At 49.1% G+C, this 25116-nt stretch overlaps 1 protein-coding gene across 1 annotated transcript; it reads left to right on the top strand.

Moving 5' to 3' along the window:
* Nucleotides 1-1016: 1016 nt before the first annotated feature.
* On the top strand, nt 1017-24508 carry RHEB (Ras homolog, mTORC1 binding; the record flags this gene model as incomplete). Its single annotated transcript, XM_014588496.1, is given in 7 exon segments — nt 1017-1088; nt 8766-8833; nt 13835-13917; nt 15100-15156; nt 15260-15307; nt 15909-15990; nt 24006-24508. Coding segments are annotated over 7 exon segments (503 nt in total), but the record flags the coding sequence as incomplete, so codon positions are not given.
* Nucleotides 24509-25116: the final 608 nt, after the last annotated feature.

The raw sequence follows: 25116 nt of genomic DNA, 5'->3' as shown, positions 1-25116 counted from the left end.
CTTAATTGTCTAGATACTGCTGGGCCTTTGGTGCTGAATGATCAGTCCCTTCTCTTCTGTCTCTCTTTCCGGGATTTTGGGGCATGCATCCACACAAAATACACCCTGTGTATTTTTCAGGCCATGGGGTCCAGAACTCAAACCATGCAGTCAATCATGTGGGGATCTAGCCATCTTCACCAGTATGCTCTGGGGTGGGCCCTGAATTACTCTTAAAATCATACATGGTTGCACTTCTTTTTTCTTTTTAGTTTTATTGTTATTATTATTAATTTTAATTATTATTTATACATTTAATCACTGTACATCATTTAGATTATAAAGAGACTTTACCCAGCTTGATGTACACCTCAGTCCAGCCCAGTTGAGAATAACTGTACACGTCCTCATTAACAAATAACACCTGTTTACGCTTCTAACAGCTGTATATACAGAGCACAAAGAAACTAATAATGTCTTACTAATTTCCGTATTAGAATTAAATACCAGGTTTTAAGAACATCAGAGAAGATGAGCTCAGTTTTATACCTTGAGCTTACCTTTAGCACAATGTCCAATGTGCTCATTGGTCAGTAATATTTGTTTTTTTGTTTTAAGAATTACTTATTTAATTTTATTTTTTATTACGAGTATTTAATTTGCTATAGGGCATGTGCACTCACTAGAGAGAGACAGAAAGTGGGAAAGCGAGCTGCCAGGTCTGGGGCCCGATCTGTAGTAGGCCATGTAGGAGTCCAGCACCTCAACCACCACACCACCTGCTGGCCCGAGTCAGTAATACTTGTTAATGTAACCACAGCGCTTAACTTGTAAGAGCAGTCGCTGAAAGTCCTCTCATAGAAAGCAAATTACTGAAACATTTTGGTTTTTGAAGTGGCTTAAGTGCTAATTAAAGGAATGTTTTCTGACCCAATTCTCTCTTCATCTGTTAGAGTGTTTTTTTTTTTTTAAACAGTAGGATTATATTTTTTACTAAAATATGTGAATACATACTGAGCTATTGTTCTCTCTTACAGGGAAATCCTCATTGACAATTCAGTTTGTTGAAGGCCAATTTGTTGACTCCTATGATCCAACCATTGAAAACAGTAAGTATTGTTTTCAAGTACTTATAAACTGAGAAGCGTCTTTTATGTACAAATAGCCATTGTATATTCGTGGAGGCTTTGATTACCAGGGTATTCTGTTAAATCTATGTATCTCTCAGTGGGGACAAAGAAAGCTTCCAAAAGCTTTACACCAGATGATTTTTCATTCTGGGCTCATATCCCCTGCCATCTAAAAATTGTTACTTAAGTCAGTAGGAGTCTGGTCCTGGTTTGGAACCTTCTTATTCCAGACTTTGCTTCAGGAAAAGAGGAATAGAGAGCATAATCTTACCACCCTCCTTTCTTTTGGGGGAATCCAAGCTTAAAATGAAAGAACAAAACCTCTCTGGATCCCTTGTACCGTACTCTTACAGAAGTACCACCCCTGCCTCTCTATTTCCAGCCTTAAAATCTTAGGAAACCGTTGAGAAGTGAGCTGTTTTGGAATTGGAGAGAGGAGTCACACCATTGAGAAGACAGTAGCTCGGGGCCAGTAGGTGACGTAACAGTTATGTCGACGGACTCCCACATGGCTGACCATGATTCGAGTCTAGGACCTGGTGGCTTGAAAATCATGCCAGGCATGTGTGTGTGTGCCCAAGATCCCTGAAAGAAAAGGGATCGTGGCGTGGCCATCTTCCCTGGGGGGTGATTTGTCACTTCCCTTCTTGCTGGTTCTTGTCTGACAGGCTCATGGACCTGGAGGCAAAAAACCTTTTTTTTAGAAAAAAAAAAAAAAAAGAAAGATTAGCTCAAAAACCTGTTGGCATTTCAGGCCAAGGGCAGGAATAAGCATAGGAGACCAGAGCCAACCACCACCTTCCTGTGTTCACCTTGCAGTCCGTGGCTTCAGAATCTTCCTGAAGGATTCCAGGATCCTGAGACCCGCCTTCATTGCAGGGGTCTCTGGGTATCTGAAACTGTGCCACCCAGGGAAGGTGGCTCGTTGGAAGGCAATCTTGTCTTAGGCTGCCCCCAGGTGGGCCATAGGCCTCATCCTCTGGTTCCTGAGACCAGGATTTGTCTAAGATTTGTCACCAAAAACATAAAGATTTAAACATGAGGCTCTTCAGTTCCTGATTGGCATATTAGACATGAAGCAGACTTAACAGCTTGGTCCACGAGCTGGAATAACTGGGTTCAAAGACGTCACCTGCCCAGCCTTGCAGAAGGGATGGGAATACTTTGGCTTTTTTTTTTTTTTTTTTTTTTTTTTTTTTGAGGTTTTTCCTATAGGGCACATGCACTCGTTTGAGAGACAGAGGGCGCGTGCACTCGCCAGACAGACAGAGAGAGACATAGAGACAGAAAGTGAGAAATCACCCCCCAGGGGGTATGATCACGCCGCAATCCCTTCTCCTCCATTCTCTCGGGATCTTGGGCACGCACGCACACGTGCCTGGCGTGAGATCTAAGTCACCGGGTCCAGGACGCGAACCGCGCTCGACTACATGGGAATCCAGCGACATAGCCATTACACTAACTGCTGGTTCCTGGGAATACTATGGCTTTTAGAAGGCTGTTGACAAACCACAGCCTTAAGGCCAAAAAGCCTGAAGAATAATAATATGCAATAGGGAAATATGTGAAATGCAAATTTCTGCATTCATAAATTAAGTTTTTTTAATTACCAGAAGGCACATGCACTACAGGGAGAGAAAACATGCCCAGTGGGGCATGATCATGCCACCCACAGTCCTTTTCCCTTCATTCCTCTTTCCTGTCAGGATTTTGGGCATGCACACATGCATGCACATGTGGCTGGCATGTCTTCCAAGCCATTGGGCTCACCCCATAAGTAAAGTTTTACTGGACACAGCCAGGCTCATTCCCATGCATACCGTCTATGGTGGCCTTTGCTCCAGAATGGCAGAGTTGCTGAATAATTACAACAGAGACCATTCGGCCTACAAAGCCAGAACGGTTACTCTCCATTCTGCTTTACAGGAAGCTTGCCCACCCCCCTGGCTTAAAATATTTTGCTGTCGTTTCTGTCCTCGTGTGCCAGTGGCAGAGAAGGAAACTGGTGGCTGCTAAACTGACCTAAGCAGACACCCATGTTTGAAGGTAACCTCTGTCAGCGTGGAGGAGTCCTGGCTGCATGCTGTGTTGTTTGCGTAGCTGGTCACTTCTAGAGTAAACGTGAGGAGCAGCAGATTAATGCGAATGCTGGTGAATGAGCTTGGTTACCTGTCCGCTGAAGTAAGAACGTAGGAGGAACACCATGACCGAGACCTTGCATTTGTTACACATAGCAAGTTAGGCTTTTGGCCTTGCGTTTGTTACACATAGCAAGTTAGGGTTTATGGCCTTGAAAAGGTAATATTTATTCAGGAGTTTCATTCATGGAACAATAGAAGATGGTTTCTGGGTACTCTCTGCCCATAAAAGTTATTTTTATACATTTCCTATCCTTGTGCCATTTTAAATGGAGTTGGAAGGAAAGCCATCATGTTATATATGAATTTTTTTATAGGTAATGGATAGAATAAAGTCCAGATTACACCACTTAATATTTTCTCCAAAATAGATTGTGACTTTTCTTTTTAAGGGTGTCAGTATCATGTTTAATCGTGTTTTACGGAACTAGCAGTTGGCATAATGCTATGTCACTGGACTCCCATGTAGTTGACCGCAGTTTGAGTCCTGTGCTCAGTGGCTTAAACTCAGGCTGGGCGCGTGTGCATGTGTGCCCAAGATCCTGAGAGGAGAATGGAGGAGAAGGGATTGCAGCGTGGCCATTCCCCCTGGAGAGCAATTTCTCGCTTTCTGTCTCTCTGTCTCTCTCCATGTCTTTCTGGTGAATGCATGTTCCTTTTAGCAAAAAAGCCTCTAAAAACAAAAAACTGAAAAAAATGGGGATGGAAATAATTATGTGGGTTTTTATCTTAGTGTTCAATAATAAACTTTCAAAATCTCAAATGAATTAAAGGTATAAATTGAGTATCTTTTATCCAAAATGCTTGGGACCAGAAGAGCTTTAAAAGATTTGGGAATCTTCACAATGTTGGAATATTAGCATACACATAATAAAATATCTTGGGATGGGACCCAGGTCTAAACGCAAAATCCACTGTTGCAGGTGCACCATACACACATAACCTAAAGGTAATTTTATATAGTGTATGTTTTTAATTTGTTTCCTCTGAGAGAGACAGAGAAGCACTCCTCAACAGGGTCCCAGAGCCACAGTCCTCCCCCAGCCACCCTAGATGCTGGTATGTATGCACCTCGGTATACACAGGGAAGCCAGAAGGGTCAAACCCGGCCCTCCCATGGGGGCCAGCCCACGGGGTGCACATTTCCAGCATGCTGGACGGTGGCCCAGGCCCATTGTCATGGCACCGTGTTGATTGTGTGAGCCCTCAGAAAGTCTCGTGGATTTAGGAGCATTTGGGGCTAGGAATGTTCAACCTGCGGTTTTTTGTTTTTAGATTATTTTTAAGTCTTTATGCAAGAACAGAAATGAATATCAGATTATTTGTATCCCTTAAAAGTTCGTGAGGTAGGCCAGCTGGCAGTGTGGGAGTTAAGGTAGCTGAGTCCCACATGGCTGACTGCACAGTTCCAGTCCCAGACCTGGGGGCTTGAGAAATGCGGCAGGTGCATGTGTGTGCCTAACAAAGTCGCAAGAGGAGAATGGAGATTTCTCACTTTCTCTCTGTCTCTTTCTCTGGCAAGTGGATGTGCCTATATCAAAACAAAACAAAAACAAATGAAGTTCACGAGGCATATTCAGACATCAAATTCTACTTACCCATTTTTTTAATAGTTCAACCTGTATTCTACCCTTTCCCTCCACTGTTTGGTTTAAAAAAAAAAAAAAAAAAAAAGCAAGCAAGCTGAGAACAGTGAGTTAGAAAGAAAAGTTACTGGGGCCAACAGGTGGTGTGGTGGTTAAGGGCTCTGGACGCCCACGTGGCCAACTGTGGTTTTGGTCCCGGACCTGGCAGCTTGCTCTCTCACTTCCCATCTCTCTCTCTCTCTCATTCTGTCCCTATCTGGTCAGATTAAAATAACAAAGTAAAATAAGTAAAATTAATTCTTTCTTTAAAAAAGAGAGAGAAAACGTTATCATGACCTTGTTGATAGTGAAATAAATAAACGACAGTTTTTTATATTTTTTTAAATGGTACTCTGTAGATACAGAAATACCTAGTCGTTTTTACATTAGTGTTCACAGTCTGAACAGGCAGGCTGTTCAGAGCAAACAGTCAGTGGTAGCACATCTCCTTGAAGTATGGCTATAAAGGCAGAAAACCTCCATGTATTTTCTAGTTTGAGGAAATGTTTAAACCAAGTACGACTTAAGCCAGTATGCTCCTTACCTACCGTAGTGTTCCTCTGGCAGCTCAACACAAGCTGAATTGTTAGTGAACTTAGACTAGTGGTAGATTCTAACAGAAGCAGAAGCAGCATTTACCGCTTCTGCCAGTCTCAAGCACCACCACTGGCGGGCGCCTCTCAGAGAATGGGCGTTCGCATTGGTATTCGCATTCACATTCGCAGCCTTGTCTGCACTGCACTGCACTGCACTGGGGGTAGGGAAGGGCAGGGTAGGGTAGGGTAGGGTAGGGAAGGGTAGGGAAGGGTAGTGTAGGCCAGGCCAGGCTGGTAGGCCGCTCAGTGGGATATGAAATGAGAGTCACACACTTCAGTAACTCGCTCTTACTTCATCAATACCAGATTTTGGAATCCTCCATTATCTTCCTTAATAGCTTTTGCTAATGAGTAGCTGTTAGTCTACTTAGGGGAATTTCACGGCTTTAGGTTGGAAGTGGATTAATCTCTCCAGTGATTGAAAAGCCAGCTGGAGGAGTGCCATGGTGACGAGGAGGCCTGAGGAGGCCTGAGGGCAGAGGGGGGTGGGCTCCCGGTCTGCCCCACTCCTCAACACTTCCCTCCTTTCTGCAGCAACAGGAAGAGGCCGTTTCGCTGGCAAGGGCAGAGGGAAGGCCTCAGGTTTACTGTACTGCTGTGCATAGGGGGGTTTCGTCCCTCTGATGTCACAGACACTACCCCACTGTCGGGTGCTTGCGGTGCGGAGTACACATGGCACGCCTTTGGCCCTCTGCTCCTGCCTCACTGGCCGGCGCTGCCTGTCTCCTGGGAGCGTCTTCTGCGTTCTTCTGACTTGGCGTCAGAGGGGCCAAGCTCAGGCCTTTTCTCCGCACTGACCTTTGGTGATCATCCCTTCTCAGATGCCATCTGTCCTTAGCCCACAGAGAGGCATTCCAGTTCCAGCCTCTCTAAACTCTGGGCTGCTTTCTGCCTGCTTTCATTTCCCAGAGTATTCAGTACGAGTTGCAGACTTGACTTAGTGTAAGCTCAGCTCGGTCCCCTTCCACGCCATCCGCGAAGTCTCCTCAGTCTCTGTCGCTGCTGACGAGTGGCGACTCATCCGTCAGTAGTTGTCAAGCCGAAACTTTAGAGCCATCCTGACTCCGTTCTTTAATGCCCCACTTCCAATCAGGGTGTCATTTTGGTCCTTCCCCTGAAATACATCCAGACTCTGCCCCCTCATCCAGGCCACTGTCGTCTCCTGTGGCTCCTGAGAGTCACGAGGTCGGTCACCATTGTGGGCGCTCACTTGGTCACCTGTGTCCGTTTTTGTCTGTTGCAGCGTAGCTAGAGTGATCTTTTAGAATGTGGACTGTCTTACTCCCCTGCTCAGACCCTTGGTTTCCCATCACATTCAAAATAAAGATGCAAAGTTGCCCGCCTCCTCTCCAACTCAGAGACAACCCCCCACCCCGACTCCCCACCCTGTCTCTCCACTCCCCTAGAGAAAACGTGCCGGCGGCGGGCGGGCGAGTGCGAGGTGTGTCTGCCTCTGCCCCGCCCTGCGGTGTAGCACCCTGAGCTGCGGGTGTAGTGCCGTGCTGCTGGGAGGGCAGGCACTCCAGAGGGTATCGGAACGGGTGAGCACGTTCTGTGTCAGGAATCGGGGCGCAGATGCAGTGACCATGTTGTACTCCATAACCAGTTACTCGGAGCTCCCTGAGGGCGTTGGCCTTGCCCACCAGGGTTTCTTATGGAAGTTTCATCGACTCTAAATGAACTTTTCCCTCTTACCTGATGGAAGGTTTTTATGCGGCTGCGTGGTGACTACCCCCCGGCTGGCAGTTATTGGAAGCTCAGGGAGTTCAGAGAGGTTACGGTGGGAGAAGGAACGTTTCTGATGAGGCATGTTATTTTGGGTGTTCCCCAACTTGAAATACTCTGATTCGATTTTCATCTGGCTTAATAGCCACTCCTTTCCTTCCGTATCTGCCAGACGGTGCATGCGGAAAGGATACCCGAACGGTGAGGTGTGTCCGTTACAGTGTCTGTATGTGATCTCCGCCCCTGACTTCTGGCCCCTGTGCTGCCTGGGGAAGAGTGACGCTGCTGTGATTCTCTTGGACTGTCGCATCTGTCTCAGCCATTGTTGCTCTCCTTACGGAACTCACATAATTCCGATAAGAGCTGTCCATCTTCCTTGTCAGGTTGGCTCCATCGTTTTTACTTGTCTATGTTTGCTTTACCTTTTGGCAGTGGGACAGAGTGACCTGTGACAGCTGAGCTGGGATAGACTGCACCACCTGTCTGTCTTCTCTTTTTTTAAAATTATTTATTTATTTATTCAGTCATTCATTTTAATTTGACCAGAGAGAGAGAGAGATGAAAAGCGAGACAGCAAGCCACCAGGTCCAGGACTGGAACCATGGTCGGCTATGTGGGAGTGTCCAGCGCCTTAACTACCATGCCACCTGCTGGTCCCGCACCACCTGTCTTCACCTTGGCACGCGGGCTGGGTGTGCAGAGGCTTGCCACATGCTTGGCGGGCTCCAGGTGGCTGCTTTGTAATGTGCCATTGCTGTTAATAGTTTTCCCTCTTTGTGTAGATTTGTTTGGAGTCTGTCTTAGAATTCTGAATCAACTTTCCCGGAAGCTCTTTGAGTCTCATTTCCCTCCCTCAGTAGAGAGAAGTTGTGGCAAATTGCTGGATCTTAAGCTAAGTGGGAATGACGGCTTCAGCACAGAACGTCTGTCCCATTGACGCTTCATCTGTCAAGAGGATCATTACTATTCATGGACTGAGCAATTAATATTAGCTCTTTGTGCTTCCACACAGGTTGCACCTGTGTCACAAGAGGAAGGACTTGTCAGCGTTCAGATCATTTTTAGACTCTGAATTATAGCTTAGCTTTAGTTTCTTTGAAACAGATTCAGGAATGGACTGGCCCCATAGTACTGTGGTTAAGGAGCCAGGTCTCACATGGCTGACCGGGATCAAATCCCAGCCCCACTGGGCACACGTGTACATCCCCAAACCCGAAGGTGAGAGAGAAACGGAGGCTGTATTACAACATGGCCGTGCTCTTCTAGAAGGTACTTTCTCCCTCCCTCCTCTTTTTCTCTCTCTGAGTCTCTCTTTCCTGTGAGCACAAGTGCACCTTTCTCGCAGTTTTATACAAGGGGGATTCCAGTCTAACCACACTTTAGTTGGCACAAACTATTTATTAGCTACATAAACAAAGGTCAGGAAGGATCTATACTATACAGCTCAGATTTGTTCTTGGAGGGGTAGGAGGTTGGCTTTTGGTGAAATTATTAGGGACCCTGGTTGGGTGGTATTCAGTCTAGGTGATCTGATCTTTTTAAACTGATATTTAATGTCCTTTTTCCCTGTAGCTTTCACAAAGTTGATCACAGTAAATGGACAAGAATATCATCTTCAACTTGTAGATACAGCTGGGCAGGTAAGTGACCTCCGGCAGCTGAGACTTAGTGCACCTGCCAGTCCTGGCCCGAGCACCGGGGCTTAACCGCCTTGCCGGGAGCCGTGCACCCTGCGTGTCCCTGGGTGCGCGTACACTGTCGACCTTGTCTTTTCCAAGACATCTGTGGCAGTTCCCAAATCACCTGTTTGTCTCCTTTAGAATTCTTTTAAATACATTCTTAACATAGCGAGGCTCACATTTACTGCACATTTACTACATGGGTCTCTGTTGACTAAACATGGATCCTGTATTAGATAGAGAACTGTCTGAGGGCTTACCCCCTCTGTAAAGTGCATTCTCCTACATTCGGAGCAAAAGTAAATCTTCTCGGGGGAGAGGCCTCGGGCAATGAAATGTCGGTTTGATTGGCATCTAGGCCCAGGTGGGAATGTTGCCCTAAGTTTGTGTAGCTGGGTTATGTGATTAGGGGGTTTGAGAGTGATTATTGTTGGGTAGTGGGAGAAGTCAGGACGTTATTTTTCTGTGTAAGAATGCATCATGGCTATTCCCACAACTCAATAGTTAGAGCGTGGATGTGATTTGCTAGACAGCAGATAACTGGAGGGGTCACTAGTCCCCCAGTTGGCACGTGCTTAGATTAGTTATGTAGCAGTAGTGTGTGGAAGGGGCACAGAGGAGGGAGGGGGACACAGGAAGGCAGCAGACAAGACAGCTAAGCCCCTTGCCGTGGTGCCCAGCCCCACTTTCCTAGAAAGCATTCTGCTGGCCCGACCTTACCCCTGTCCCATGGAGGATGGGCTTGTAGCTGCTCCCCCGCCTTTTACACTAGCAGGAGGGCAAGTGGGTATAAACTGATCTGCATGTCAAATGGGGCTTGTTCCCTGGCACCTCGGGGAGTTGGAGTAGGCCTGCCTGCTGGGCCCCGTCCCATGGGCTGGGAATGCAGGCCCCCTGCTTTGTCTGCCGTGAACTTGGAAGGAACGGAGCTCTCCTCATTTCAGTTTCCACCGAACTGAAGACAAGGCCAAAGGCGTGGGCTCAGCCTGCTGGCCGTGTCGCATCCCGGCAGCCCCAGCAAACCCTGGCGTGTCCATTTTGGAGGCTGAACAATACATATGCCTCTGAGCTGTACCCAGGGCAGTGACACAGACTTCCCTTGGTTACACTGCGTGCTCCATCTGCTGCTGGGGTCATGGCTTAGTCGTTAGACTCTGGTGGATTGTTGTCATGAGCCCTCTGGGCCTCTGGGCCCTGGGGAACTTGTCCTCCTCACAGAAGGTGCACCTACGACTTGGGGAACAAGGGAGCCAATGTCTCCATGAGGCGGCCTTAGCTCAAAGAGAGCCGCCTGAGTAGGGTTAGGGTTGGAGCCTTAGAGTTCGACTCCTCCTCTTGCAGTGGGGGGTGGCAGCTATGAAATGACTGATAGCAACAAGGCCCTTGGAGGGAAGAGCTGCTCTTTGCTAGGCTGGACAGCAGGTGTAAACCCAAGAGTCGCGGCTGCGGGTCACGGCCATAGCAACTATGACCTCAGCGTTGCATTTTACTTTTTTTTTTCTTTTTTGAGAGGATTTTGCTACAGGGCGCGTGCGCTCGTCAGAAAGACAGAGAGAGACAGAGATAGAAAGCAAGAAATCACCCCACAGGGGGGATGGCCACGCCACAATCCCTTCTCCTCTATTCTCCTCTCAGGATCTTGGGCAAGCATGCACATGCACCTGACATGAGTTTAAGCCACCGGGTCCGGGACTCAAACCGCAGTCTACTACATGGGAGTCCAGTGACATAGCCATTAGGCTAACTGCTGGTCCCGCATTTTACTTTTATGTCTTTGGAATTTTTTTTAAGAATTGTTTTATTTAACTTTATTTGTTTGTTTATTTGTTTATAATTTGACCAGAGAGGGACAGAGAGAGATGGAGAGGGAAAGCAAGAAAGCAAGCTACCAGGTCCGGGACTCGAACTGTGATCAGCCACGTGGCAGTCCAACACCCTTAACCACTACACCACTTGCCAGCCTCTAGAATTCTTTTTTATATGTCAGGAAAGCGCTCAGTTGGCTCTGTGGGATCCAGCCTCCTTAACCCCTAGGTCACTTGGCTGGCCCAAGGGTTACTTTAATCCTTACTGATTTGAATGCCAGCATTATCATTTCCCTGTTTGGGTCTTGACTGTCCAGTGCTCTATTTCTAAGCCAGTACGGCATCACTGAATCACTGTAACATCATGTGGCGTCCACCCACCTGCCCTCATAGCTGCTGTTCTTTCTCAGAAAGCCTGTTTTAATTTGAGAGGGTGGGGCGTGGGATTAGGAGAGGGACAGAGGCAGTTGTTGCCAGGGTCTCTGTGCTGTGACCCTCCTGCCCTGGCCTCCCAGTTAGCCAGGATTCCAGGCCTGTGCAGCTGCCTCAGCAGGTTTGCTACAGGCCGAACCTGGGCCTCCTGAGCCTCCCCGGCAGACGGTCACTGCCTGCCATTGTGACTAGGCCAGAGCTGTACTTTTTATCAGAACCATGTCATCTTTATAGGTTTAGTATTAATCAGTGGATATCTTTATGACTCCGCATTTTTTTAAAGGTTTTTGCCACAGTGTGCATACACTTGCCAGAGAGGGAAAGTGAGAAATCACCCCCCAGGGGGTATGGCCACGCTACATCTCTTCCCCTCCATTCTCCTCCTGGGATTTGAGCACACATGCACACACACCCAGCGTGAGTTTCAAGCTGCCAGGTCCAGGACTCGAACCTCAGTCGCCCATGTGAGAGTCCAACACCTTAACCACCATGCCACCTGCTGGCCCCATGAGTCTAGTTTTTGCCTAAGACCATAGTGCACTGTTGTATTTTGTCTCTTAGAAAGGGGAGTTCTTTAAAATTTTTGATCATGTGCTTTTATTCAGTTTATCCTTAGGAACGTTTTGTGGCTGCTGTTGCAGTTGGGAGTCTTTTTCCTCCATATACCTTCTAATTGATTGGTTTTTATTTATTTATCTTAAGTTTTATTTCTTTCATGAGAGAGACAAACATCCTCAACAGGATCCCGCTGCCATAGCCCCCCTCTACAGCCTGCCCGTCCAGCCGGGACGCTGGGGCACGCACGCCTGGTGTTTAGGTCAGCCCAGGACGCTGGGGCACGCACGCCTGGTGTTTAGGTCAGCCCAGGACACTGGGGCACGCACGCCTGGTGTTTAGGTCAGCCCAGGACACTGGGGCACGCACGCCTGGTGTTTAGGTCAGCCCAGGGAGCCGGACCCACCTCTCCATACAGTGACGGCCAGCATGCTTGAGCAGTCATCCTGCCGCATCGCCCAGCTGGCCGTGTTTGTTTCTAGGCAGGAGCTTGCCATGTCGTGACTCTTCTGCCTCCGCCTCCCGGCAGTTACAGGCATGGCCATCTTGCTCGCCTCTGCAGTCGGACCAGCAGTCCAGGCCGGCCGTCGCTGGCTATTTCTTGCATGGTGCTTTTTTTTTTTTTTTTTTGAGAGGTTTTTGCTATAGGGCGTGCGCTTGCCAGACAGACAGAGAGAGACAGAGAGACAGAAAGCGAGGAATCACCCCCCAGGGGGGATGGCCACACCACAGTCCCTTCTCCTCCATTCTCCTCTCGGGATCTTGGGCACGCACGCACACGCGCCCAGCATGAGTTTAAGCCACCAGGTCTAGGACTCGAACCGTGGTCGACTACGTGGGAGTCCAGCAACATAGCCATTACACTAACTGCTGGTCCCCTTTTTTGTTTTCTTAAAGTTTTGCTCAGGGTGTGTCTGCACACCAGAGAGAGAGAGGGTAAGCTATCACCAGGGGGGATGGGGGTGTGGCCACGCCATAATCCCTTCTCCTCCCTTCTTGGGATTTTGGGCCACGCGCACACACACACACACACACACACCTGGAGTGTTTTTCATGCTGTGGTCCAAGACTCGAACCACGCAGTTAGCAATGTGGGATCCAGCTGCCTCATCACTGCGCCGCCTACTGACCCGCACAGTGCTTCTTACACATCACTCTTTTCTTCATTTCCACATTTTCCCTTTAGAGTTTGGGACTGATTATAGTTGAGCTAATAATTAAAATCATTTGGGATTTTGTTTATGGTCTTATTTATGATATCAAAGAATTGATAATAAAACTTCATTTTTCTTTTGTTATTTAAGGACTGTACCTTAGGGCAGTAATTCCAGGCTGTTCCGAACAGTAGCTGTAACTAGGTTAGCTGCTTTACCTATTGGTGGCAGGACGTGACTTTACTGTAACAGCGCTTGAGATGTGTGTAGCGACATCCGGTCTCACCTGATTGGCTCGCTCGTACCAGACAGCGATGAAAACTGCATTGGCACCGTGCCTCTTGTGTGCTTGTGCCTCTGCATCCAGGGCAGCTTCACGAGGTCGCTTTGTGGCACTGTGGACCGACGTGCTGGCGTGTCCAGATCCATGGGCCCGCGCTGTTCTGAAGCTGCTCGGGACCTCCTTCCTCAGAAGCCAGCACACCCATGGTCTGGCGTCTGGATTCCCTTCCCTTTTCCCTCTCACTGTCACATGCTGGTGGTGACAGCCCTCTAATACTAGCGTCATGTGCAGGCCATTGGGACCGGTTTGCAGAGACAGCTTCAGATGCAAAGAACCCCCAGAATGATGGAGTAACCTGGGGCACTCGCAAGGTCCCTGTGGGGTCAGAGAGCTTGGATGCGTTCACAGAAGTGCGGTAGTGCTCGCATCTCGGTGAGGTCACCCGTCGTGTCCTCCTGGGAATCGGCAGTTGCGTCAGTGCCCCTCAGCCCCTAGTATGCAGAGGTACACCGTGACCCTGGGACGACCAGGACCGCCTCTGGATATTGCCTATAGCCCACTCTCACCCCAGGCCGTCCCAGGTCATCAGTGTCTAGACTGTCCCAGGACTGACAGCGCAGGTGCTTTACTTGGGTTCTCTCGTTGACTCGATTTCTTGTGTGAAAGCTTCGGGTGGAGGTTGCTGGCTGTGCTCTGTGGACCGTGCTCTCATTCGCTTATTTTCCTTCCACAGGACGAATATTCCATCTTTCCTCAGACATACTCCATAGATATTAATGGCTACATTCTTGTGTATTCTGTTACATCAATCAAAAGGTAAGGCTCTGTTCTTGCGCGAGCCGCTTACACCAGGCGGCGTGAACCTTTGAAGGAGCGTGCTGGATGGTGGTAGTGCAGTTGGACTTAATTATTAGGCTAAACGTGTTTCTGGGATTTCCTTACAAAGCCACCAAGTCGTGAAGGGGGACATGTGTCAGAATCAGAAACTCTTCATTTCTTCCCTCGAGCTGCCCACATAGGTGTTGGGCATGATCTGAGTCTTTCCCGCTAATAGAAATGGGGAAAGCATAGGTCGGCTCCCCTGTGCGCTCACCGTGTTAACGTAGAATGGACTTCCTAACTCGCCCTGGGAGTTTTCTCTTGCTGGTTGTTGTATCCTCTGAACTTAGGAAGTAAGGCTTTTCGGTAAGAGTCTTGCCTTTATGACCGAGAATGGGCTTTGGCTCCTCTGGCCCTGTACTGAGTGCCATCCTGGTTACCACCGCTGCAGACGTTGTCACGGGGAGGCGCGGCCACATTGTGAGCAGCGGCGCTGGCTGGGCGGCCGGGCTCTGCACACCAGCCCAAGTGCCGGGGCGGGGAGCGTGCGGTGTGCCGTATGGGGTCGCTGTGCTCTTGGGCTGTGTGATAACACAACGTGGTTTCATCGGAGATGCAGAGAAGTTTTCTCACTTCACAGGGAAACAAACTGAGTGACAAAGAGGTTGACTGGACCGGGGTTGGGCAGACCGTGTGCAGTGGGGCCGCGGTGCGTGTCCACGTCTCTGAGTTCAGCCTGAGCTGGCACACTGACTGGATCCCAAGCCAGGAGAGTGACACCCCCCAGAGAACGGGTACTCCTGGAAAGAAGGGAGGCACTGAGCACTAGGTCCTCTGGCTAAGGAAGGGGCCACAGGCTTAATTTAGCAGCTGGTTCTGTGCTGAATGCGTTGGGAAATGCAAATTCAGGTTTATGTGGTCTGTCGGCCAGTGTTAGCCTTTCAGATTTAGATGTCTCACCTGTCACCTTGAACATTTTTAGTAAATATTACTGAGTGTCACATGCATGCCCGTGTGTGTGCAAAAGATCGGTGGGGAGGAAAGAAAGTGATCTGTGTTTCGTTACTGTTAGAGTGGCAAGTCTGCCCCTTTCCAGTTTCCCTCTGTGAACTTTACATAACGTGCACTGTGAAGCCGGACGTGGGTGCGGACGTCTGACTCCAGACTTGTGTTTTCTAGCTTTGAAGTGATCAAGGTCATCCACGGCAAGCTGTTGGACATGGTGGGGAAAGTACAGTAAGTAGCACAGCTGCGCCGCTCCGTGGACGGCTTTCACAGCGTGTTCACGGCCGGCCGGTCTGCTCTGACTCGTCTTCTGGGTTTCGTGTCTTATAAACAGGATCCCTATTATGCTGGTTGGGAATAAGAAAGACCTGCATATGGAAAGGTATGTAGCTTTTAGACCATTTCCGACTTAGGGGATTTGATGTATGAAACTAAGTCCCCAAAGCACCATTCCTAATGATTTTCTGATGGCGAGAATGTCATTAGCTATGCTCTGTCTGTCCAGTCGTGCACAGTGAGAGCAGAACCACAGATAGATCTCCAGTTCCACTGGAAAAGCAAGTGCACGCTTGGCAGGGATGGCCTTCAGCGTGACCGCTATGCTGTAAAGCAGGGTCCCAAGGAAAAGGGTGGCACTCACGTAATCAGGCAGACCCGGGCGAGGCGCTCGGAGTCAAGTGAAGGGGCTCCCGTGGGCTGTGCATGACAGTTAGCAGAGGCCCTTTCACCACTGCCCCGGCTATGGGCGCTTTATTAAAACCCAGGCATGAAGCAGTTGGGCTGCACAGGTAGTGGAGTGTTGGAAAAGCCAGTCATGAGCTGGGAGAGCTTGCTGGAGCATGGGTAACCCGGCGGCAGTGCCTGTCCTGTCCCTAGCTCAGGTGTAGTTGATGACATTGGGCCCAGTCTGACTGATAAATCCATGATAGATGTTTCATGTAGTGCAGAGCAAAGTGCTCGATTAAAGTGTTCTTTTCCTTTAGGGTGATCAGTTACGAAGAAGGGAAAGCTTTGGCAGAATCTTGGAATGCAGCGTTTTTGGAATCCTCTGCCAAGGAAAACCAGGTGTGTACTTTCTGAGACTCACCCGGTGCTGCCCCCTCAGCAGCCACGGCCACGCCTTCCCCTGCTAGCAGCTTCATCACTCCTTTTGCTTTTGGGTCTCCTGCCATTCCTGACAGCAAGCTTTGGGTTGCTCTAGGGAGGCGATACTTAAGTGTTTGTAAATTTGATCTGTGCTCTACTTATCTATAAACTAGGATCTAGAATATTTGTAGGGTAAACAAATCAGCAGTAAAAGAAATAGTTCCTTGGGACCAGCAGTTAGCATAAAGGCTATGTCACTGGACTCCCATGTAGTTGGCCGCGGTCCGAGTCCCGGACCCTGTGGCTTAAACTCACGCCAGGCACATGTATGTGTGTGCCTAAGATACCAAGAGGAGAATGGAGGAGAAGGATTGTGGCATGGCTATCCCCCTGGGGGGTGATTTCTCGCTTTCTGTCTCTCTGTCACTGTCTGTCTTTCTGGCAAGCGCACATACCCGATAGCAAAAAACTCAAAAAAAAAAAAAAAAGAAATAGTTCCTGTTGTGAACGCATATTATTATTTTATTCTGTATGTAAAGGCTTTTACTGGGCCAGCTGGCATGATAGTTAAGATGGCTGGATCCTACAGGGTTGAATGCATGGTGCTAGTCCCAGACCTGCTGACTTGAAAAACACACTGAGCACATGTGCATTTTTTTTAAAGAGAGTTTTGCTATAGGGCACATGAACTGGCCAAAGAGACAGGTACAGAGAGACAAAAAGCAAGAAATCACCCCCTATGGGAGATGGCCACTCTGCAGTCCCTTCTCCTCTAGTCTCCTTTTGTGATTTTGACACACACGCACACACACACGGTGTGAGTTTTAAGCCCCCAGGTCCAGGACTTGAACCATGGTTGACTACATAGGAGTCCAGCAACGTAATCATTACACCATCTGCTAGTCCCTAATGTGCATTTCTGAAGGAGGGTCAAGTAGAGGAGAAGGGATTGTGGCTTGATCATCCCCCATGAGAGGCTTTCTCAGGTCCTCTCTCCAGCAAGTACACATGCCCTCTGGCAAATTAAAAACCAAGAAAAGGCTGGTACAAAAATGAGTCCAGGGTCTAGGAGGTGGTGTGGCAGTTAAGGTGCTGAATCCCAATCCCACGGGGGTGACCCCAGTTCTATTCTTAGCCTAGTGGCTTGAAAATTTTACCTGGCACATGTATGTACATGCCCAAGGTCCTGTGAGGAGAATGGATGAAGGATTGAGGCATGGCCATCCCTCTGGGGAGTGATTTCTCACTTTCCCTCTCTGTCTCTTTGGTGAGCACACATACCCTATGGCAAAAACAAACAAACAGAAAGTAGGAATGAGTGCAGACCTAGAAGAGAAACGAGGCTTACATTGTAAAACCACCTTGGTGTTATGTGCAAGTGCAGCTCTCCCTTTTTCTGTAGGCTGACACCGAATCAGGTGTGTGTTATTTCCAACATAGAAATGACTAGGGGCCGCTTACCGGCGATTCCTACATGTTCTGCCCTGCAGCTGCGTGTCCTGGTGATCAGGTTAGGTTCCAGCCCAGAGGGCGTCACGTGACTGACTCTGCTCCGTTTCCAGGGTAGTTCTCCGGGTGGACTCACGCTCGTTCCTCAGGCCTGGGCATCGGTCTCCCTAGCCCCGTCTCCTCATCCGTGCGTTTCTCTGCCAGCCTTAACTCGGAGAGCCGCATCGCAGCTGCAGCTACCCTCTGCCCAGATGCTTGGCCGGTGCTGGGTCCACAGTGGGGGACGTAGAGCCTGCAGCACGAGCCGGGCAGAGCACCACTTTGGGCTCTCTGCACACCCCTGTGCTTGGTCATGCCAAGTCCTCCCACTTCCTAGGCACAGTGGGGCTTTCGGAGGCCGCCCTTCCTCCTGTCTGCTGGTGGTCACTTATACGGGTGTTAATCTTATTTGGGTCTCAGACAAGATTAATGTTCTTTTTTTTTTTTTTTTTTTTTTTTTTTTTTTAATTTCTATCATTACACCATCTGCTAGTCCCTAATGTGCATTTCTGAAGGAGGGTCAAGTAGAGGAGAAGGGATTGTGGCTTGATCATCCCCCATGAGAGGCTTTCTCAGGTCCTCTCTCCAGCAAGTACACATGCCCTCTGGCAAATTAAAAACCAAGAAAAGGCTGGTACAAAAATGAGTCCAGGGTCTAGGAGGTGGTGTGGCAGTTAAGGTGCTGAATCCCAATCCCACGGGGGTGACCCCAGTTCTATTCTTAGCCTAGTGGCTTGAAAATTTTACCTGGCACATGTATGTACATGCCCAAGGTCCTGTGAGGAGAATGGATGAAGGATTGAGGCATGGCCATCCCTCTGGGGAGTGATTTCTCACTTTCCCTCTCTGTCTCTTTGGTGAGCACACATACCCTATGGCAAAAACAAACAAACAGAAAGTAGGAATGAGTGCAGACCTAGAAGAGAAACGAGGCTTACATTGTAAAACCACCTTGGTGTTATGTGCAAGTGCAGCTCTCCCTTTTTCTGTAGGCTGACACCGAATCAGGTGTGTGTTATTTCCAACATAGAAATGACTAGGGGCCGCTTACCGGCGATTCCTACATGTTCTGCCCTGCAGCTGCGTGTCCTGGTGATCAGGTTAGGTTCCAGCCCAGAGGGCGTCACGTGACTGACTCTGCTCCGTTTCCAGGGTAGTTCTCCGGGTGGACTCACGCTCGTTCCTCAGGCCTGGGCATCGGTCTCCCTAGCCCCGTCTCCTCATCCGTGCGTTTCTCTGCCAGCCTTAACTCGGAGAGCCGCATCGCAGCTGCAGCTACCCTCTGCCCAGATGCTTGGCCGGTGCTGGGTCCACAGTGGGGGACGTAGAGCCTGCAGCACGAGCCGGGCAGAGCACCACTTTGGGCTCTCTGCACACCCCTGTGCTTGGTCATGCCAAGTCCTCCCACTTCCTAGGCACAGTGGGGCTTTCGGAGGCCGCCCTTCCTCCTGTCTGCTGGTGGTCACTTATACGGGTGTTAATCTTATTTGGGTCTCAGACAAGATTAATGTTCAGTTTTTTTTTTTTTTTTTTTTTTTTTTTTACATTTTCCCACAAACATTTACTTTATATATCAAACATTTTTTGCACATACTTCATGGTTCTTGACAATGAACAACTTTCAAAATTTCAAAATACTGAACTTTAAAGATAATGTTCAATATATTTCTTATAATTTTGTTTGTGACTATAATAACAACAGAGGCAGTATGGTTTTAATTTTTTTTTTTTTGAGAGGTTTTTGCTATAGGGCATGTGCACTTGCCAGACAGACAGAGGGAGACAGAGAGACAGAAAGCGAGAAATCACCCCCCAGGGGGGATGGCCACGCCGCAATCCCTTCTCCTCCATTTTCCTCTTGGGATCTTGGGCATGCATGCACATGCACCCAGTGTGAGTTTAAGCCGCCGAGTCCGGGACTCGAACCACGGTCGACTACGTGGGAGGCCAGCCACATAGTCATTACGCTAACTGCTGGCCCCTGGTTTTAAATGTTTTTGAGAGAATATTTACATGTCAGCTACTCACATTGTTGAAAAGCAAATGCCCAGCACACAAGTCACACATGAACCCCCTCACTTCAGCCCTGCCCAAGTATTCTGTGATGCACCATCTGCCAGCAAAGATCAGTCTCTTTTTCTTCCTTCAGAGTCTTTCTCAGTATAATCCTCTGGTGTGGTTGCTCTTTTGCTATCTCCACTGATTACAACGCTGGGCTGGAAAAGTCTAGGTTATTTTATGTTATAAATTCTTTCATGTATCTTCTCTAATCCCCTCTGCCAGGCAGAACTATTTCTGGTGCCAGGTCATCTTTCTAAGAGCTTCTGTTGGTTTACTTGAGATCCACCTTAGTTCCATCGTTTTCTGATTGATCTTCAGGTATAACATTCCAGTCAAAGCCCTGTCCAATAATGAGTAGATGAGTATTTCCAATTTTGGAGAGGTTTTTGCTATAGGGCGCCTGCGCTTGCCAGAAAGACAGGCAGAGACAGAGAGATAGAAAGCGAGAAATCACCCCCCAGGGGGATGGCCACACGCAATCCCTTCTCCACTCTCCTCTCGGGATCCTGGGCACGCACGCACAAGCACGTGGCATGAGTTCAAGCCACTGGATCCAGGACCTGAACCGCGGTCGACTACATGGGAGTCCAGCAATATAGCCATTACACTAACTGCTGGTCCCCAATTTCTGCTTCAATGCAACAAGCATTATTGAATTTATGCAAATAACCCTTCTGCCACAAAATAAGAATATTCCCAAATATTTTCCAATTCCAGAGGGGTCAAGAAGGAAGAAAAGTTTATGTTTCCATTTAAGGAAACAAACAAGAAAAACATTTTAACAAATTGCTGAACCTATCAACAGTTCAAAAGAAAGTAAAATGCTTACATTTGGAAAACAAAGCATAAAAAAAAATCAGTAATGTTCTACTCAAAAATCATAAAATTATATTTCTCCAGTTCAATCTTATGTTCCAACTTTGTTCTGTTGAATATGCAGTGTTACTGTGGTCCAGTCTTTCCATTTAAATCCTGGAAGTTAACATTCAACGTTATTATTGATATTTCCTGTCCCTAACATTGAATTGGTCATTTTCTTAGTTGCTCTTTGTTCTCTTATTTCTGTATGTGTCTTTAGTTTTCCTGGTCGAGCACTCCTTTCAGAACTTCTTGAAGAGTGGTCTGCTATCGGCAAATTCTTTCAGGTCTTATTTATCTGAGAATGTTTTTTTGTTTGGTTTGTTTTTTTTCGGGGGGTGGGGGGGTGGCTTTTCTCTCTTGCCAGTTTTAGTATCTTGTCTTTGTAGATCTGGCCAGTCTGGCTATGATGTGCCTTGGGGAAGATCTTGGGTTGATTCTATTAGGGGTCCTTTGTATTTCTTGGGTCTGGATATTTGAGTGCCTCTCTAGGTTTGGAAAGTTTTCTTCCAGGATTTCATGGAATAGATTATCAATGCCCTTACTAGTTTCCTCACCTTCTGGGATACCAATTTTATCTGGATGTTTGGGCGTTCAATGCTGTCTTTTATTTCTCGTATTGTATTCTCATTTTGCAGGATTATTTTCTCAGTTTTTTTGCTTGTTTTTTTCTAGCTCAGAAGTTTTGCCTTCAACATGTGAGGTTTGATTTTTCTGCCTGGACTAATTTGCTTTTAATACTTTCAAGGGAGGTTTCGATTTCCTGAGTGGCAGCCTTCATCTCGCATAGCTCCATCTGATTCTTTTTATGGTGTGTATCTCCTCTTTCAGATCATGGAAGAACCTCAACACCTCCTGGAACTCGTCTCTTTCCTCCTGCACCTTCTGGAGTTCATTATCTCTCAGCCCTTGCATCTCGTTTAGTTTGTCACCATGAATATTCTGAATTCCCTATCAGAACTCCCTATTCCCACAAGTTCTCATGTCTGTCTGTGGATGATGAGGGATTGTCCCTTTCCCTTAGGGGAGAGACATTTTCTTGATTCCTCTCGTTTCTTGTGCTTCTGCGGTGGTTTCTGGTCATTCTGTGACAAAATCTTTCCTCCACTCTGCTTGTCTGAATATTTCGGGAGTCTAGAACATAGCTCCCCTGAACAGCAAGATAAATGATCTTCATTTCTCTGAAGAAGCCCAGTTCAGTGTGGGCGGTTGGCGGCTTTTTGGTATCACCAGCAAGCGCCATCTGCCCCTCTGCTTCTTCCCCTCCTCCCTGAGGTCTGGCCCTGCCCTCAGTCTCTGCTTCGATCTCACCCCCCTCACCCCGTCTTGCTCCATCCAGCTGAGATGAATAGTAGTTTCCTCCCTCCCTTTTTTTTATAATTTGCCGGGCGTCATTTGCCAGAGAAGCAGAGGCGAGGAGAAAGCACCCTCCATGCCCACACCCGTCCCTCCTGCTCCTTTTGGGATTTTAGGCGTGCATGCACTCACGTGTGCCTGGTGTGATTCTCAAGCCGCCAGATCTGGGGCTCGAATCGCATAGTCAGCCATGCGGGATCCAGTTATCTGAACCACCACGGGCGGCCAGTGTCTTCTCTCCTCTCCCGTAATTCCTTCTGGGACCTGAGGCACCCCTTACCTTTCACCCTCCATAACTGCGCAGCTCTGGCGCGTCTTGGGTGCTAGCACTCTCGGCCTTCCCGTGATCGGAGGTCTGTTTCTCCTCGCGTTTAGACATGGAGGGTGTGAAATCTGTGTCACTGATGCCCGGGTTCCAGGCGGCAGGGGGTGTGTCCGAATCGGCTCCCATCTGAGGGTAGATAGTGAAAAATTCCGGTAAGAGTCGAGGAGGTCAGAGAAACTTTGGTTTTCTCACTGAATTAAACCATTCGTTGTGCGCCTGCCCTGTGCTTGAGAGTGTCTTTTCAAATCCCTGCATTTTAGAGGTGAGGACCCAGAGGTTAAATAAAAAATGGAAGTTAAGAACTTGTCTGAGATCGTGCTATATTTTATGTGGTGTGACAAGACTAAACTCTGAGAAGTTTTTGTTTGTTTTTGTTTAAAGTCTGTTTCTTCCACGAGAGAGGGATGGACAGCCCCTCCAGCAGGGTCTCACTGCCACGACCAGCCCCCCTTTAGCTCATGGGCACACGTGTGCCCAGCGGACTGAGGGGCGTCTGCAGTCGTCCACCTGGAGCCCTCCCGTGGCTGGCCTCACAACGCGGCAGGTTCCGCTGGGCTGTCAGGCTGAGGTCTGGTACATTGCCCACTCTACCATTGGGCAGTCTAGTCAGTGACCGAGGCCGGATGAAGCATGAGGCACGGGGCTGGTTTAGATCAGGAGGGGACGAGACGCCTCCTTTGCCCACCAGGACACGCAGAGCAGGCGATCCTGGGTCCACGTGGGCGGGCCGTTTGGCAGGGAGTTTGTCACAGAATCTTGTGAGTGTGGTTTCTGCTCTCTGGCGAAGGGCAAAGCAGGTTTCTGGCCGAGTGTGGAAATGGGAGGATGTTTGAGGAGGAAGCATGGGGCGTAAGCCTTTGCCTGCAAGTGAGGGGACCGGATGTGTGGTGGGCCTGCTCTGGCAGTCAGTCGGCGAAGGGCGGAGGAGCTGTCCCAGGTCACCATGGTGGCATCTAGGCTGGCTCCCAAAGACAGAACAGAAGTGGCTAAGAGGTGGGGGCATGTGGAGCAGAGCCCACCAATCAGGTCCCACGGGCCCGAGAATCCCACGCTGGGGGATCGGGGGATAGTGTTGGGGTACGTGAAGTGGGGCAGTGGGGCCGGCGTGGTATTGGCAGCGATATCAGCCACTGCCGTGGGGCTCTGGAGGTGGGTGTTTTCCCACCATTACAGTGACTGCACTTAAAGGAGGGGGGGGCAGTTTTTGTCCTCCTGCAGCTTAAGAGAAGGTTTCCTGCCAAAGTGACAGGGACCCCTTATTGTGAAGGACTCGCAGCGTGGGGAACCTAGAGGACAAGGTCAGAAGGTGGGCATCAGCAGAGGGGCCTGGGGTCCGCGAGGCCGGGCTGTGGGAGGCCGGAGTGTGCAGTGGAATGGCAAGGACTGCCTGGGTCTGCGTCATCACAGGGCCTGCCGGGAAGCGAGGCTGCCTTCTGGCCGGGTGCCGGCTGAGTCGAGGCTAGAGTCTTGGGGAGGTGAGAGCAGGAGGAGCTATGTCGCTGAACTCCCATGTGGTCAACCGCGCTTCGAGTCTCAGACCCGGTGTGTGCCCTGGTGCCAGAGGCATGAGAGGAAGTGGCCCTCAGGAGGTGCTGCAGGGAAAGCATGTCCTGGGGGTGGGGGTGAGGGGGTCAAGCTGACAGTAGAAGGGACCCCACGGGTGAGGGGGCCAGAATCGGAGGCAGTCTGGGAAGGGGATTTCTGGGGCTGCGGGGCAGCTGGAAACGGGGTTACCACCAACGCGGGATGCGGGGAGCTGCTTGTGCCAGTCTCCGGCCAGCAGGGGCCTTCGTAGAAGGGGCAGGGGCTGGAGCTCTGGGGCTCCCGCCCCGCCTGCACCTGCAGGCGCCTGGCCTCACCCCGTCCCGCCGGCTCTTTCACACCGCGAGGCTCTTTGTCTTTCCAGACTGCCGTTGACGTTTTCAGAAGGATAATTTTGGAGGCAGAGAAAATCGACGGGGCAGCTTCACAAGGAAAGTCTTCGTGCTCGGTGATGTGACCCAGTGCAGGACCCGGGGCCGCTGCGACAGGTCCTGCCTGAAGAGCAGACTGCCCGTTCTCCTTCGATACACTTGCTTCTTTTTTCTTCTGTTAACCTGAAAGACATCATTTGGGTCAGAGCTTTTTTCCCCTTTCAGATTATGTTAAACTCTGACTCTGTCCAAATGAGTTCACTTCCATTTTCAAATTTTAAGCAATCATATTTTCAATTTATATATTGTATTTCTTAATAATATTATGACCAAGAATTTTATCGGCATTAATTTTTCAGTGTAGTTTGTTGTTTAAAATAATGTAATCATCAAAATGATACGTATTGTTACACTACTATAAACTAGGCTTCAATATATCAGTGTTTATTTCATTGTGTTAAATGTATACTTGTAAATAAAATAGCTGCAACCTTAATCCCTCGTGCTACTTGATGTGGCTCTGAAAAAGCTAGGCCTGGGCCTCCGGGAGGGCTGAGGCAGGACTCGAGCCAATGGAGGATGTGGCTTCAGGAATTGGTGTGCGAAGCCCTCCCGGCACCTGCACCTTCAGGGAGGGGCTGGCGAGGCGGCAGGCAGGGACTGGCCAGTTCTGGCTCACGGTGGGTGCCAGGGTGGGTCGCCATCGACTGACGCAGGGTGGCCCAGGGGATCTACAAGGGGAGTCACTCTCCAGTAAGGCCTATGTTTTCGTCCACCCTGAAAAGGTTAACCCTTGTTTTGCTTTAGAGGTTTTGCCATAGGACACGTGTACTTGCCAGAGAGACAGGAAGCGAGAAATCACCCTCCCCCAGGGGGACGATCACACTACAGTCCCTTCTCCTCCATTCTCTTCTTGGGATTTTGGGCACGCCACGTGCACACAACTAGCCGCTGGGTCTGGGATTTGAACTGCGGTCAACTACGTAGGAGTTCAGCAATGTAACCATTATGCCATCTGCTGATCCCATTAAAAGGCTAACCCTTACCAGAGTAGTTAAGGTGGGGCAGATGGCTGATGGCGGTGGACAGCTAGCAGGCGTGCTT

Source organism: Tupaia chinensis, unplaced genomic scaffold (genome assembly GCF_000334495.1).
Source record: "Tupaia chinensis unplaced genomic scaffold, TupChi_1.0 Scaffold000280_1, whole genome shotgun sequence".
In the NCBI taxonomy this organism is placed as follows: Eukaryota; Metazoa; Chordata; class Mammalia; order Scandentia; family Tupaiidae; genus Tupaia; species Tupaia belangeri.
Note: the sequence above shows the minus strand (reverse complement) of the source record. Positions and strands in the feature narration are given on the sequence as shown.